The sequence below is a fragment of the Colobus angolensis genome, unplaced genomic scaffold (genome assembly GCF_000951035.1).
Source record: "Colobus angolensis palliatus isolate OR3802 unplaced genomic scaffold, Cang.pa_1.0 Scaffold447, whole genome shotgun sequence".
Classification (NCBI taxonomy): Eukaryota; Metazoa; Chordata; class Mammalia; order Primates; family Cercopithecidae; genus Colobus; species Colobus angolensis.
This window is the reverse complement of record NW_012117899.1, coordinates 1,121,675-1,134,693: the sequence shown is the minus strand read 5'-3', so window position 1 is coordinate 1,134,693 and position 13,019 is coordinate 1,121,675. Positions and strand designations below refer to the sequence as shown.

The following is a 13,019-nucleotide window of genomic DNA, read 5'->3' as shown; positions in this document are numbered from 1 at the left end:
CTCCCCTAAGGAGCAAATTCTAAGTGAAGTCCTAAGTGAAAACGGGGGCAGGAGGCCCCAGAGTCCAGCATCCTGGCATGCCAGATGCAGAGGAGGAGGAGCGGCCCCCAGAGCACTCTTGCACCCTCCTCTCCCATGGAACCTTAGATTGAACTGGGACAGGTTCAGGCAGGGTGCTTCCAGGATGGAGGCCGCAGAGCTTAAGTATCTAAGCAAAATGGCCTGAAAGGAGGGAGCCCTGCATGGGGTTTGGCTTCTTCCTGCATTCTCTATGCGATCCTCAAGGTTCCTTTCTGCTTAGGGGGTCTCTCTAGATTCTGCTTCTGTTTTCCTCAATGTCTTACTTTTTGGGATCTGGCCTCCCTGTTTCAGTAATAGTCCCTCATCTCCATCGTTCAGTTTATCACCTTTCCGCACCTTGTTCTCTTTGTCTCTGGTATTTTTTGTTTCCTCCCAACTGTCTGCTCTCTGCTTACGCCGTGCCTATGTGGCCCCACCCTGCCTTGGGGCCTCCCTCAGGACTCTGTCTCATGGTGTCAGTATTTCCCTGTCACTGAATGGCTGTGTTTCCTCCACATCTGTATTCATCCAAGTCTGTGTGTCTTTTTTTTTTAAGACGGAATCTTGCTCTTTTTGCCCAGGCTGGAGTGCAATGGCACAATTTCAGCTCACTGCAACCTCTGCCTCTCGGGTTCAAGCGATTCTCCTGCCTCAGCCTCTCGAGTAGCTGGGATTACAGGTGCCCACCACCACACCCAGCTAATTTTTGTATTTTTAGTAGAGACGGGGTTTCACAATGCTGGTCAGGCTGGTCTTGAACTCCTGACCTTAGGTGATCCACCCGCCTTGGCCTCCCAAAGTGCTGAGATTACAGGTGTGAGCCACCGCGCCCGGCTGCAGCATCCTCTTTTAAAGCCTCTCCCCAGGTCTCTATCTCTCCCATAGCTTGGGTCTCCAAGTCTTCCCCAAAGCCTTGGTAACCTGGCAATTCTGTTTCCATTCTTTTTTTTTTTTTCTTAAAAAAAATCTTTTTGCCTCCTTTGTGTGTCAATCTCCCCATGAGATTGTGTCTTCCCATTTCCCTTTGTCTTCCCCATGTCTGTTACCCAATGACTGTGGTTTCTCATTTTTTTCTCTCCCTGAGTCTCGGTATCTTCCCGTGTCTTTCTCGTCGTTTTCCTCCACTTCCCCTGTCTCTGTTCATCTCCCCTTCTTTCTGTATCTCTCATCTCCCCCATGGCACTCTCTCCTGACTCTCTTGGTCTCCCAATTTCTTGGATGGGGTAGAGGGCAGGACAGTGGAGGAGGTAGAATTGTTGTTGCTGGGGGCTCATTAGGTGGAGATTGGTTTTTAATCAGCACCATGGCAATGATGATGCAAGAACTGAGATGCCACCTGATCCCCTGCCCCCCAGCCCCCCTCCTCAAGCCTCCTTTCCCCTCCAGCTCAGCCCATCTGCTGGCGCCTGGGCACCTGTCTGGGCCTGCCCAGGTGGGAGTTGGCACCTCCCAGACTCAGGGGTGGGGGCAGGTGGGGGAGCTTGGGGAGGAATTATGGGACTCCCCTTAGGGAATGCTTCACCCTGGAGAAAGCCCAGAAAATGTTGACCAGCAACAGAGAAATGGCAAGTTCCTCCAGCCTGAAGGTGGGATGTGCTCCTACTAAGCTCTAGGCCCACTACACATATTATCTCCCTTAATTTCCATGGCAACCTAAGAAGCAGCTATAATCAACCCCATTTTACAGAAAAAGAGGTCAAGGCTCAAAAGATTGTTGTTTGTCCAAGGTCACACAGCTGACAGAGCCTTTTTCACTGTACCACACTACCTCTCCAGCCATGGTTCTTTTGAATACTCGCAAAGATTCAGTGAAAACATCGACAGCTGAGTAGGGAGAGAACTTCAGATACTGAAACCCTCTGTGCACTCCCTCTCTATGTACCCTGGTCCCTGTGCTGCCCGTCCTCAATCCTGCCACTCGGCAACATACACACACACTCTCACACATTCACACTCAAACTCACACACACTTGCATATACATGCTGGAGGCTGCTGAGCTATTGATGGGAACTTAATCAGTGGCCATTTGCATATAATTTTGTATCTGGTTTTCTTGTTGCTGATTTGATGCCCTCAAAACTCAGAACCTACCTAGGCTGCCCTGCCCTCCTCTCCCAGTATCCTTCCAATCCTGGTTCTTCCTGTCTTGGCACTCCTCCACTCCTCTCCTTTTAGCCCTTACCTCTTCCTAAGAGCCCTCTAATTCCCAGTGGTTCAGGTTGGGCTGGCCAGCCTAGAAAAACTCCCTGTGGGATCTGTGTCCCAAATTTGATCCTGCTCCTCCCCTTGGTGATGGGTTAGGTAGAAAGATAGGGGATGGGGTAAGGAGGGTGTGGGGGTGATTGAGTCCCAGGGTGATGAGGGTAGGGGCTTGAACAGTTGCTACAGGCAGCCTGGCAAACAGTGGGTACCAGTTTTATGAAGGATAAGAACTTGAGGGCCAGGACCCTAGGGTCCTCTTCTACATTTTAGTGCAGTCCTCTTGCTGTTTTCTCGGTTTCCCTGTTAGTACCTTGAAGAGTCTTCCTCTCAGGAAAAAGGAGACACCAGGAAGGGGCTGTCCAAGTCACGCTGGGACTCAGAATGGGGCCATGGCACTTAACCATAGCTTGCTGGGAGCCTCTGCCCTGCTGCCTCTGGTGTGGGAGACTGAGGGGGTTCATCTGTGGTCCTGCCCTGGCTCTCGCCCCAGCCCCACCCCTTCCCCAGCTCTCCATTTCTTGCTTATGAAATATGCATGGAGAACAGATGTCCCTGCTCCCCTACTCCCCGCCCCCCCAGGGCCAGCCCCCGCCCCCAGCTCCCGGGGGGTTCCCAGATCCCTCTGCCAATGGCTGCCTGGCCTGGCTGTTTAATATTGATGAAGGGGGGTGGGCCTGGGCCAGCCAATGGAGAGCTGGGGGTGTGTGTGTGTATCTCCATATATATACATAGGGCTGGGCCAGCTCAGGTGTGTATGTGTCTGAGGGTGTGTGTGTGAGTGTTGCTGGCCCCAGTACCCTGCCAAGCCCACCACCTCCACCTGGGCCCTACACCGCCACAATGTGTACCCCTCTTACCTGCCCTGGAGCCTGTACAGCCATGCCACGCTGCCCCTGAGAGTCTAGAAAGCTGGTCACTAACTTTGCAGACGGATGAGCCCTGAGCACCCAGAGGAGACTGGGGCTGTCAGCGCTGCCCCTTGTGCTGCCGGCTTGGATCCCCTGACAGGGTCCTTCTAGGTAAAGGGGAAACCACGGGCGGGGAGGGATGGGCGTGTCCCTCCCATTCTCTGGCTCAAGCCCCTTCCTAGAGCCTCCCTCTAGTTCTCTCTCTCATGCGCTGTGTCTCTCTCTGTCTCCGCATGTCCCTCTTCTCCACTCCTCCCCTTCGACTCTTTGTGCCTATCTATCCTCAGTCGGGTTAGGGCTGGCAGAAGTCGGGTGGGAAGTCCTGTCCTGGAGGCTTGGAATTGCCGCTCCCCTGATCCTTGGACCCTGGAACTTTGAGACCAGAAGTGGATTTGGGGGTGAGGACTTGATGGGTAAATAGAAGCTGCTGCCGGGACTGGAACTGGGGAGGACAGTGGGGCCAGGTGGAGATGAGACTGGGGCCAGATGGAGAGCTCAGAGAGGGGAAGGAAGGGCATGGCAAAGTGATGAGGGATGAAGGAACATAGGCACCAGGCAGAGAGAATTAGCCTGTGATAGATGTGATAAATGTGTTGGGAACCCCACAGCTGAACTCCTGCTCCCAACTCCAGCATGGGGGTGGGGAGTTGGGGGCACTAAACATGTACTGGGAGGTGCTGACTTTGGGACCTCCCACACTATTGCCATCCCCTCATAGTTCATTTGAACCCCAGAACATGGAATGTGTTCTCAATTTCAGCACTAACCACCTTCTGTTTCCTGTTAAGATTGTGTGTACTTATCATCAGATGTGGATGACTTTGCATCCCTCCAGAGCTTCATAGCTGTTTGTTGGCTTGATTTGAACCTATCTTCTGTGTGATGGGGTGGGGCAAGACTTGGGAGGATCCTAACCCCTGTGAGAGTATCTATCAGGCAGGAAAGCCAGGGCGGGGAAAGAAGGGGAGATGGTGACGGTGCAGGCACCTTGAGGCTTCTGTTTCTAATCATTCTTAGTTGAGCTGATGGTGAGTGGCCACTGTTCCCCTTTAACACTGCAACAAGCAAAGCCCTTTCCCCAGCTTTTCCGATGCCATATTTGTGCTGCCCTGCCCTGATCTCCTCTGGTCCTAGGACAAGCAAACCTTAGCTGAGTCCCATACGGGTAGCTCCAAAAATCTGTCTGTCCTCCTCTGCAGGCCATGTCTGAACCTACCCTGGGCTATGGGAGAGTATGGAGGTAGAAGGTTGATTATGTTCCCTTTCCCCAGTCTTCCTTGCAGAGCCTCCAAAAGGGCCAGGGAATGGCAAGGGCTGAAAATTTCAAGGACAGAGGTGGAGGAAGGGGCTGGGTGTACATAGTGGGGTGGTAGTGAGAAGAGATATCTTCCCCTGGTTTTAGTGGACAGGATCTGACATCCACAATGGTTCTGCTGGAGAGGTTTGGGGGAACTGGGAAGGGAGCTGTGCAGAGCTAGGGCAGCTGTGCAGAGCTCCATATGTCCTAGTCTACTCTACAATGGGCAATCTGTGTGTTTATCCACTCCTCTACCCCAGGCAGCAAGAGTGGAGAGGGGCCCTGAGAGGGAGGGGACCACAGGACCAAGGCTTGTATTCTCCCCTCACAACTGGGAAGCATCTAGAGTCATAGCTAACTTCTCTTGGAGCTGTGGCTGCGGTCTTGCTCAGATTTTTTCCTCCTTTTATTTATTCATTTAGGTAAAAAACAACACAAAATTTATAATCTTAACCATTTTTAAGTGAACAATTCAGTAGTGTTCAGTATATTCACATTGTTGTGAAACAGATCTCTAGCACTTTTTCATCCTGCAAATGTATAATTCTATACCCACTAAACAACAACTCCCCTTTGCCCACTCCCTCAGTCCCTGGCAACTGCCATTCTACTTTCCGTTTCTATGAATTAGATTACCTTAAATACCTCATATAAGTGGAGCTATAGAGTATTTGTGTTGCTACTGGTTTATTTCACTTATGATCATATCCTCAAGGTTCATTCATGCTGTAGTGTGTGACAGAACTTCCTTTTTAGGGCTGAATAATATTCCACTGTACGTATATACTACATTTTGTTTGTTGTCTATTGATGGACATTTGGCTTGCTTCTACCTCTTGGCTATTGTGACTAGTGCTGCTATGAACATGAGTGTGCAAATATCTCTTTGGCTTGTATATATACCCAGAGGTAGGATTCCTGGAGCATATGGTAGTTTTATTTTTTTATTTTTTGAGGAACATTTATACTGTTTTCCATAGTGGTTGCATCATTTTGCAGTCCCAACAAGGCATAAGGGTTCTGGTTTCTTCATATCCTCGCCAAGACTTGTTTTTTGTTTGTTTGGTTTTTGTTTCTATAGTAGCCATCCTAATGGGTATGAAGTGATATTTCATAGTGGTTTTGATTTGCATTTTAATGATTAGTGATGTTGAACATTTTTTCATATACTTGTTGGCCATTTGTATAACATCTTTGGAGAAATGTGTATTCTAATCCTTTGCCCATTTTTTTCTTTAAAAAATTTTTTTATTTACATAAATTTATTGGGTACAAGTGCAATTTTGTTACATGCATAGATTGCATAATGGTCAAGTCAGGGCTCTTAGGATGTCCATTACCTGAATAATATACATGGTACCCATTCTGTAATTTCTCATTTCACCCCCCTCCCAATCCCTCCTTTGCCCATTTTTAAATTGGGTTATTTTATTTTATTTTTGTTATTGAGTTGTAGGATTTATTTATATGTTCTGGATATTAACCCCTCATCAGATATATAATTTGCAAATATTTTCTCCCATTCCATAGATTGCTGTTTTACTCTGTTGATTATGTTCTTCAATAAATTAAAGTCTGATGTGGTCCCATTTTTTCTATTTTTGCTTTTGGTGTCACATCCAAGAAATCAATGCTGAGTCCAACGTCATGAAGGTCTTTCCCTGTTTGCTTCTAGGAGTTTTATGGTTTGAGATCTTCAATCCTCTTGCTCAGTTTTAACCTGCCTGGTGTATCCTTCTCATCACTTCTGCTCCTTTCCTGTTACTCGTTTTCTCTTCCCTTCTTATTACCTTTCCTCCTCCTCTTCCTTTCACCCTGTCCACCTGCCTGTCTGTCTCTCGGCCTCTCCCACCCCGACCCACACTCGTTTCTGCTGTTCTTCCCTCACACTCACAGTTCCTTACCCCTCCCAGCCCACCTCAAACCTGCTTTCCTACCTCTGAGCTGAGCACTCCCTCCTCCCTCTGCTGCTACCACTTCTCTCTTCTCTTTTTCAGGCTTCAGACTAGAACCCTGACCATGGAACACTGAAGTGGCAGTGACTTCTAGAGCTCAGTGGCAGACCCTACGACCCCAGGCCCTTCCTCCCCCTCCCACCACCAGCTTTCAAGCTCCCAGAGGGAGGGGTGGGGAGGGGATCCTGATCTCACAGGGCAGGGGGCTTCAATCATGATGCTCAACTCAGACACCGTGGAGCTGGACCTGCCGCCCAACCACTCAGAGACTGAGTCGGGCTTCAGTGACTGTGGGGGCGGGGCGGGCCCTGATGGTGCTGGGCCTGGGGGTCCGGGAGGGGGCCAGGCCCGAGGCCCAGAGCCGGGAGAGCCTGGTCGGAAAGACATGCAGCATCTGAGCCGCGAGGAGCGCCGGCGCCGGCGCCGCGCCACAGCCAAGTACCGCACGGCCCATGCCACGCGAGAGCGCATCCGCGTGGAAGCCTTCAACCTGGCCTTCGCCGAGCTGCGCAAGCTGCTGCCCACGCTGCCCCCCGACAAGAAGCTCTCCAAGATTGAGATCCTGCGCCTGGCCATCTGCTATATCTCCTACCTGAACCACGTGCTGGACGTCTGAACTCGGCCTGTCTCCCACCTCCCGGACTTCTCTGGGGCCCCTTTCCACCGCTCACTGCTTAGAATGGCCGCATCCTCCCTGAGCCCTTAAACCTTGGCATGGAGTCCCAAAGGCCCTGGGCCCAGGCAGAGAGCCCACGGGCTGGTCATGAGGGCATCTTTCTTTCACTGACCCAGGCACCTCGAGGGCTTTTCTCCCGGGTTCCTCCCGGGGGTTTATTGCTGAGGCCCTGCTGTGCAGAATTGTTTGCTAGTGTGGTTGGTATGGAATCCTTGCTAGCTTTACTAAGCCAGCCACACTTGGAGTCTGCCCCCAAGCTCTCTCACGGAATGCTGCCTCTTCCATCCCTATGTGCAAATTTTCAGGGACTACAGACCCCAGCTGTGTATCCTATCTGTTCTAGCTTCTCCTGCCCATGGTGGGGATGGGCTGTCAGAACTGCAAGGGAGGAAGACTGGGATTAGAGTGGGAGTGGGCTTCTTCCTTCAAGATCTCAGTCTCTCAGTGCTTGGCAGAGGGGCAGGGCCCTGGGGAGGCAGGGGTTGGTGCCCTGACTCCTGTGAGGGGAATCTCAGTAGCTGGGAATTATGGAAAAACTCTCCCTGTTTCTGCCCATCTCGTTCCTGTGGCTTAGCACATACAGACCTCAGATCTTACTTGGTAGTGAGTGCCTTGCCCTCTCCGAGCTATTTGGCCACTTCCTTGCTCCTCTGACTCCTACCGTCCCAATTTTCTCCCTCCCTATGTGTCACTAGAGAAAAAAACAAAAAAACCTAGATCCCGGATTAGGGGATGACATCCCAAACAGCCCGGAGTATTTGCAGAAGGCTCAGGCAACGAGTGGGCCACATCTCACTTCTGCTTCCTCCATCTCAACCCACCCTGAAAATGTGCAGCACCCTCACTGGTTCCTCCCCCTCGCAAGGAGGGTGCCCGAGTGTTGCCCTCTGGGAATGCTCAGTTCTCCTGGCCCTAGGACCTACTTATTAAACTTTTTTTTGTTTTTCCTTGATCTGCTTTTGGCAAGGGAAGAGACCCGCAACTCTGTGTCCCTACTCCATGTTGCTGATCCCCACCTGCACACTATAACCCAGGGTCAGCAGTAGAATGAAGGGCCTTAGAACCTGCATAGAAGAAATGAACTCACTGCATTTCTGTATTCCCTTCTCCCTCGCAACAAACTCCTAGCTCTACAAGTATATTTATTTATTCATCTATTTATTTACTTATTTATTTATTTATTTATAAATATTGCTATTTATTGCCGTGTTGTGCACTTTGGGATAGAGTGAGGGGCTCCCAGCAGCTCTAGCTGGGTCTTTCTTGCTTCCTCCCTGTTACTCCTCTCCTTTTCTTGCTCCTTCTTCAACTCTTGGTGTGTGTGAGCATGCCCTTTGCTCGCCACACCATATCCTTTCCCCAGATCCACCTGTCCTGACACTCTAGTCCTCCAGGATAGTGCTCCTCCCCCAGCTTCGGGGCTCCTGGATGTCCTTCCTCAACGCCCTCCACCCCTAGACAGTCCCACCTGGTCCCGTCTGCCTATTTTCTCTCCCCAGCCTGCCCTGTGACCCTTGCTTCTTCCTGATACCCCCAAGAGCAGGCCCCAGGGGTCTGTGTCCTATATCTGTGTGTAATTCCTTCTGGTTGCATTCCCAATTTCATACAAAAGGAAAAATAAAAGTGACCTCGTTCTAGCACCAGGTATGGTTGTGGTTCATTCAATTGGGTTAGGAAGCTGGCCTGCAGGTTATGGTAGTGTGGGCATTAAGGGTCCTAGGCTTCGTAGGCTTTTCTGATGAGGTCAGAGAGCTCAGTTTGGGGAACAAATGAAGACAGAGAGAAGGGGCCACAGGGAAAAGAGGTTCAGGGGAGAGTATAACATACAAGATTGCCCCACCAAAATCTGGGTGCCAGATACACCCTTCTTGGTACTTATTTAGTGACACTATCTGACTTCTCTGATGTTGTGCTTTTGCTCCTGCTCTCTACGGCCTGAGAAAGAGGTGAATATTCCAGTGGAACCTAAGTTAAACATGTGTCTGTGGGTCTGTGCTGCTGGGAAAAGCTATGGTATGAAACTGAGAAATTGCCTTCCCCTTTATGGCCTCTAGGCTGGGTCAAAATTCCCTGCAATCTCAGTTCTTGGCCCATCTTGTGTTCCCCAGCCTTAGGATACTGGGAAAAACAGACGGCAGGCCGGGGACTCACAGAGGAATATGGACAGGGATTAAAAAAAAAAGAGTGCTAAAGGAACCCTCAAATGAATTTATAGATGGGAACACTCAAGCTCAGAGAAGGTCAGAGTCTTACCTAAGGTCACACAGCTAATTGGGAGCACAGCTAATTGGGAGCCAAATCCAGGTTCTTTGTACCATATGCTGCCAATTCCCCTCTGCCTCCTTAAAATGACCCAGCCTAACAAACAGCCCTCTTTTGGACCCCATATTTTCATATGTGCATTTATAAACTAGAGAGGATTTAGGGTTGTGTGGTGAAGAAACCAAAAGGTCTGGAGACCACTTTATAGAAGGAATAGTTGAAAAACTGAGGGTATGTGTCTTGATCAGAGTAGACTTGGGGATAATATGACACCCACTTTTAAATATTGAAAGAAGAATCAAAAATGGATATTCTTTGGGGCCCCAGGAGGTAGAACAAAACCAGTGAGTAGAAGTTAGAGGAAAGTGGATTTTAATTGGAAGAAAAATTTTGCAATACCTGGAGCTGTCCAGCAATGACAGTGACTGCCTCAAGAGGAGAACTCCAAATAGAGAAGCTGGAGCATCAGCCACATGCAAAGAAATCATAGAGCACATTCTTGCCTCTGATGGAAGACTGGCTAGGGTCATTAGAAGATCCTTTCCAAACTTAAGGTCATACGAGAAGGCTGAAGGCAAACAGCAGGAGGGAAATGCAGAGACACCTTTCAGTCCCTGAAGGGTTTTCTTTCTTTTTTTTTTTTTTTTTATCGTGTTGAGACAGAGTCTTGCTTTGTTGCCCAGGCTGGAGTGCAGTGGTGGGATCTTAGTCCACTGCAACCTCCACCTCCCGATTCAAGCCATTTTCGCAGCTCAGCCTCTTGAGTAGCTGGGACTACAGGCGCCCGCTGCCATGCCCGGCTAATTTTTGTGTCTTCAATAGAGATGGAGTTTCACCATGTTGGTCAGGCTGGTCTCAAACCCCTGACCTGAAGTGATCCTCCTGCTTTGGCCTCCTAAAATGCTGGGATTACAGGCATGAGCCACCGTGCGCAGCTATGGATTTTCATCTTTGATGAACAAAGAATGACATAAACAGCACGAGGGGCTTAAGTTAGACTTACGGAGGAGCTTCCATACAGGAGGACTTGACATCTTCCCCTTCCCATGTGAGTTAAATGACATGTGCTCTGCCCAGAGCCTGACAAAAGGGAAGGCTGAACTGAGATCAGGGAGAACTTCAGGACTCCAAAGGGCCGGAGTTGGACGGAAACACAGAAATCACTGAATCCAACAACTTTATTTCAAAGGCAGGTAAACTACTGTCCAGACAGGTGACATAACTCACCCATGATGATGGCCTGGAATCAGAAGCCAAATCTTCCATTCCTGGCCCTGAGAGCTTTGTGCTTCTCTGTGCTCAGCAGCCACAGTCCTCTGGGCTCCCTGCCTCCCTCTCTTGTCTCTTTGCCTGGGCTGGAGAGCAGAAGGGGTTAGGGGGCCCCTCCCCTCAGGGATCCCTGAGGGCCTGGGGGTGGTGAGAGGGGGAAGCTGCAGCTGTTCTACTGCTAGCTCCGAATTTCTTCAGATAATCAATTGGCCTCGCTGCCGCTCTTCTTGCTCTTCTCGCTCTGGGCAGGACAGGAGAAGGAGGTGGAGAGTGGGAGGAGGAGGGAGCAGGGGACCAGGCACTGGGGGAGGAGGGAGAGGGCAGGGAGATGGAAGTCCCTAGGCTGAGGGGAAAGTGAAAGCTTTGGGGCTAGCAGACAGGGAGGATGGAGAAAAGGGATTGTTAGAAGAGGATCTGCTCTACATCCCTCATTCCACATCCCTCTAAACCCAACTAGTGGGTGGTGGGGTGGGGGAGGGGCAGCTTGGGGGACCCCAGAATGGGACTCTTGCACTTCACCTCTGCTTTCCTCCTCTATCCCCTTGCCAAGTATCCCATGCATGGCCATAGCTCCCCCAGCTGTCCATGCCCTCTTCCAGCTCTAGTGACCACAGATGCCTGACCCTCCAGTCGTGTCTTCATCAATGCCCCGCTCTGTCCGGTAACTCAGCAAACCCCACCACCAGTGACAGAGCAGAAGGCAAGGTCCCAGGGGCTTGGGGGGATGCCTAAAATACCACACACACACACACACACACACACACACACACACTGTCATAGGCTGCCAGGCATATGGCCTCTTTGTGCCCACACAATGGAGGCCCTGTCTGTGCCCTTTCCCAAGTCTGGGCACAGGGTGGAGAGTGCTCTGCTCCCTCATTCCACCTACCTCCCTTCCCTCTCCACCCCCGTGCAGGTCCTGCTTTTTTTGTCTTTGCTTCTTCCTCTATCTGGAAAGCCCTTTCCACCACCCAGTTCCTTTATCTTTCTGCTTTTTTCTTGTGTTCTTTCCTGAGCTTTTGACCTCTCATTGGATGAGGATTATGGGCAGAAGAAAGAGGCTCACAGCGCTGGGATGTCAGCGAAGGGAGGAGAAGGAAGCAAACAGAGATGAGCCTGAAAGGCTGAGAGGGAGTAGAAGAAGGAAGGCAGTGGTGGCAGCTCAGCCACACTGTGCTAGAGGGGAGAAACCCCACACCCGGCAGCCAGAGGACCCTTGTCCCTGCTCTGTCTCCACCTCTCCCCTTTGTGCCACAGTGAGCAAACCGCAGGCCCTCCCTGAGTGACAGCTTTTTCATATGGAAAGCAGAAAGACAACAAGAGCCACCGGGGTGTGATGAGGATTAAATGAGATCATCGTGAAAGTGTTCAGCATCCTAAAAGCTCATCAGATGCTATCTCAGGGGCAGTAAGTAGCAGGGTCAACTGTACTTTTGCACAGTTTGTGCACCGTACAAAGCACCAGGCTAAAGGCAGTGTGGGGGCCTGACTCCCAACCCCCGCTCTGCTAAACCAGCTGTGTACCAGGATGCAAGCATTCCCCGAGAGGTGGCCCTGGAACTGAGCCCCTCATGTGGGTTCCTGAGCATTGGTCAGGATTCCAGATGAAAACTCCGGAGTCCTGACCACCTTGGGAACCAAGACAGAATGGAAAGGGACAAGAGGCTATGGGGAATTCCTCTCCCTGAGGGGGAAATTCCTGAGCTCAGTCTTCTCTGAACAAATAGACAATCTATGAGATCTACTAAACGAAGGGTGGAGAAACTGCAGCTGAGGAGAAGAAGGGGGCTGAAGAAGCAGAAAAAAAAAGGGAGACGTGAGTCGAGGGTGTGATTAGAGCGATGTGTTGGTCTGAGGACCTTTCTCTAGTTCCCTCCTCCTCCATTCCCTTCCCTTAGCAAGTTGAAGGCTGATTTGATTATTTCTTGTTGAACACTGCCCCCTGCTGGCTACTAGCAGAAACGTTTTCCCTCTTCCCTATCCCCAGCTAGGAGCTGCTGAGAGCCTGAAAAAGAGAAGAAAAGACCTGACTGAGGACAAAGCACGAAGGAATTGCAATTCTGCAATCTGGAATTTTCTACTTGTCAGAGATTTCTGGAAGGTGAAGGAGGCTTGAGGGCTGACTAGGGATAAATAGAGTTTAGAATCCACAGGTGATTCATTTAGCTATGTTATGACCTATAATTTTCAGATTGATTTTTTTTCTGGTCTGTGCCTGCTTCATTTATTGTGCATCTGTGTTATGTGTGTGCTCTGTCTCTGGGTATGCTTGCCTAATTCTGTAGTTTTTGAACACGTCTATGTCTGTGTACTTTGTGTGTGTGTGCTCTTTTTAATGTAAGAGTCTGAGTGACAGCTGTCAGGTATGGAGCAAGGACAGGAAGCTGTC

At 50.3% G+C, this 13,019-nt stretch overlaps 1 protein-coding gene across 1 annotated transcript; it reads left to right on the top strand.

The window, feature by feature from the left end:
- Positions 1-3,009: 3,009 nt before the first annotated feature.
- On the top strand, positions 3,010-8,744 carry NHLH1 (nescient helix loop helix 1). The gene is made up of 2 exons (XM_011957640.1): positions 3,010-3,282; positions 6,466-8,744. The coding sequence occupies exon 2, from the start codon at positions 6,638-6,640 to the stop codon at positions 7,037-7,039; it is 402 nt and encodes a 133-aa protein (XP_011813030.1). The 5' UTR covers positions 3,010-3,282; positions 6,466-6,637; the 3' UTR covers positions 7,040-8,744.
- The last annotated feature ends 4,275 nt before the right edge of the window (positions 8,745-13,019 follow it).

What these genes read in the sequence shown, in the direction of transcription:
- NHLH1 (XM_011957640.1), top strand. Translation starts at nt 6,638, where the DNA reads ATGATGCTCAACTCAGACACCGTGGAGCTGGACCTGCCGCCCAACCAC.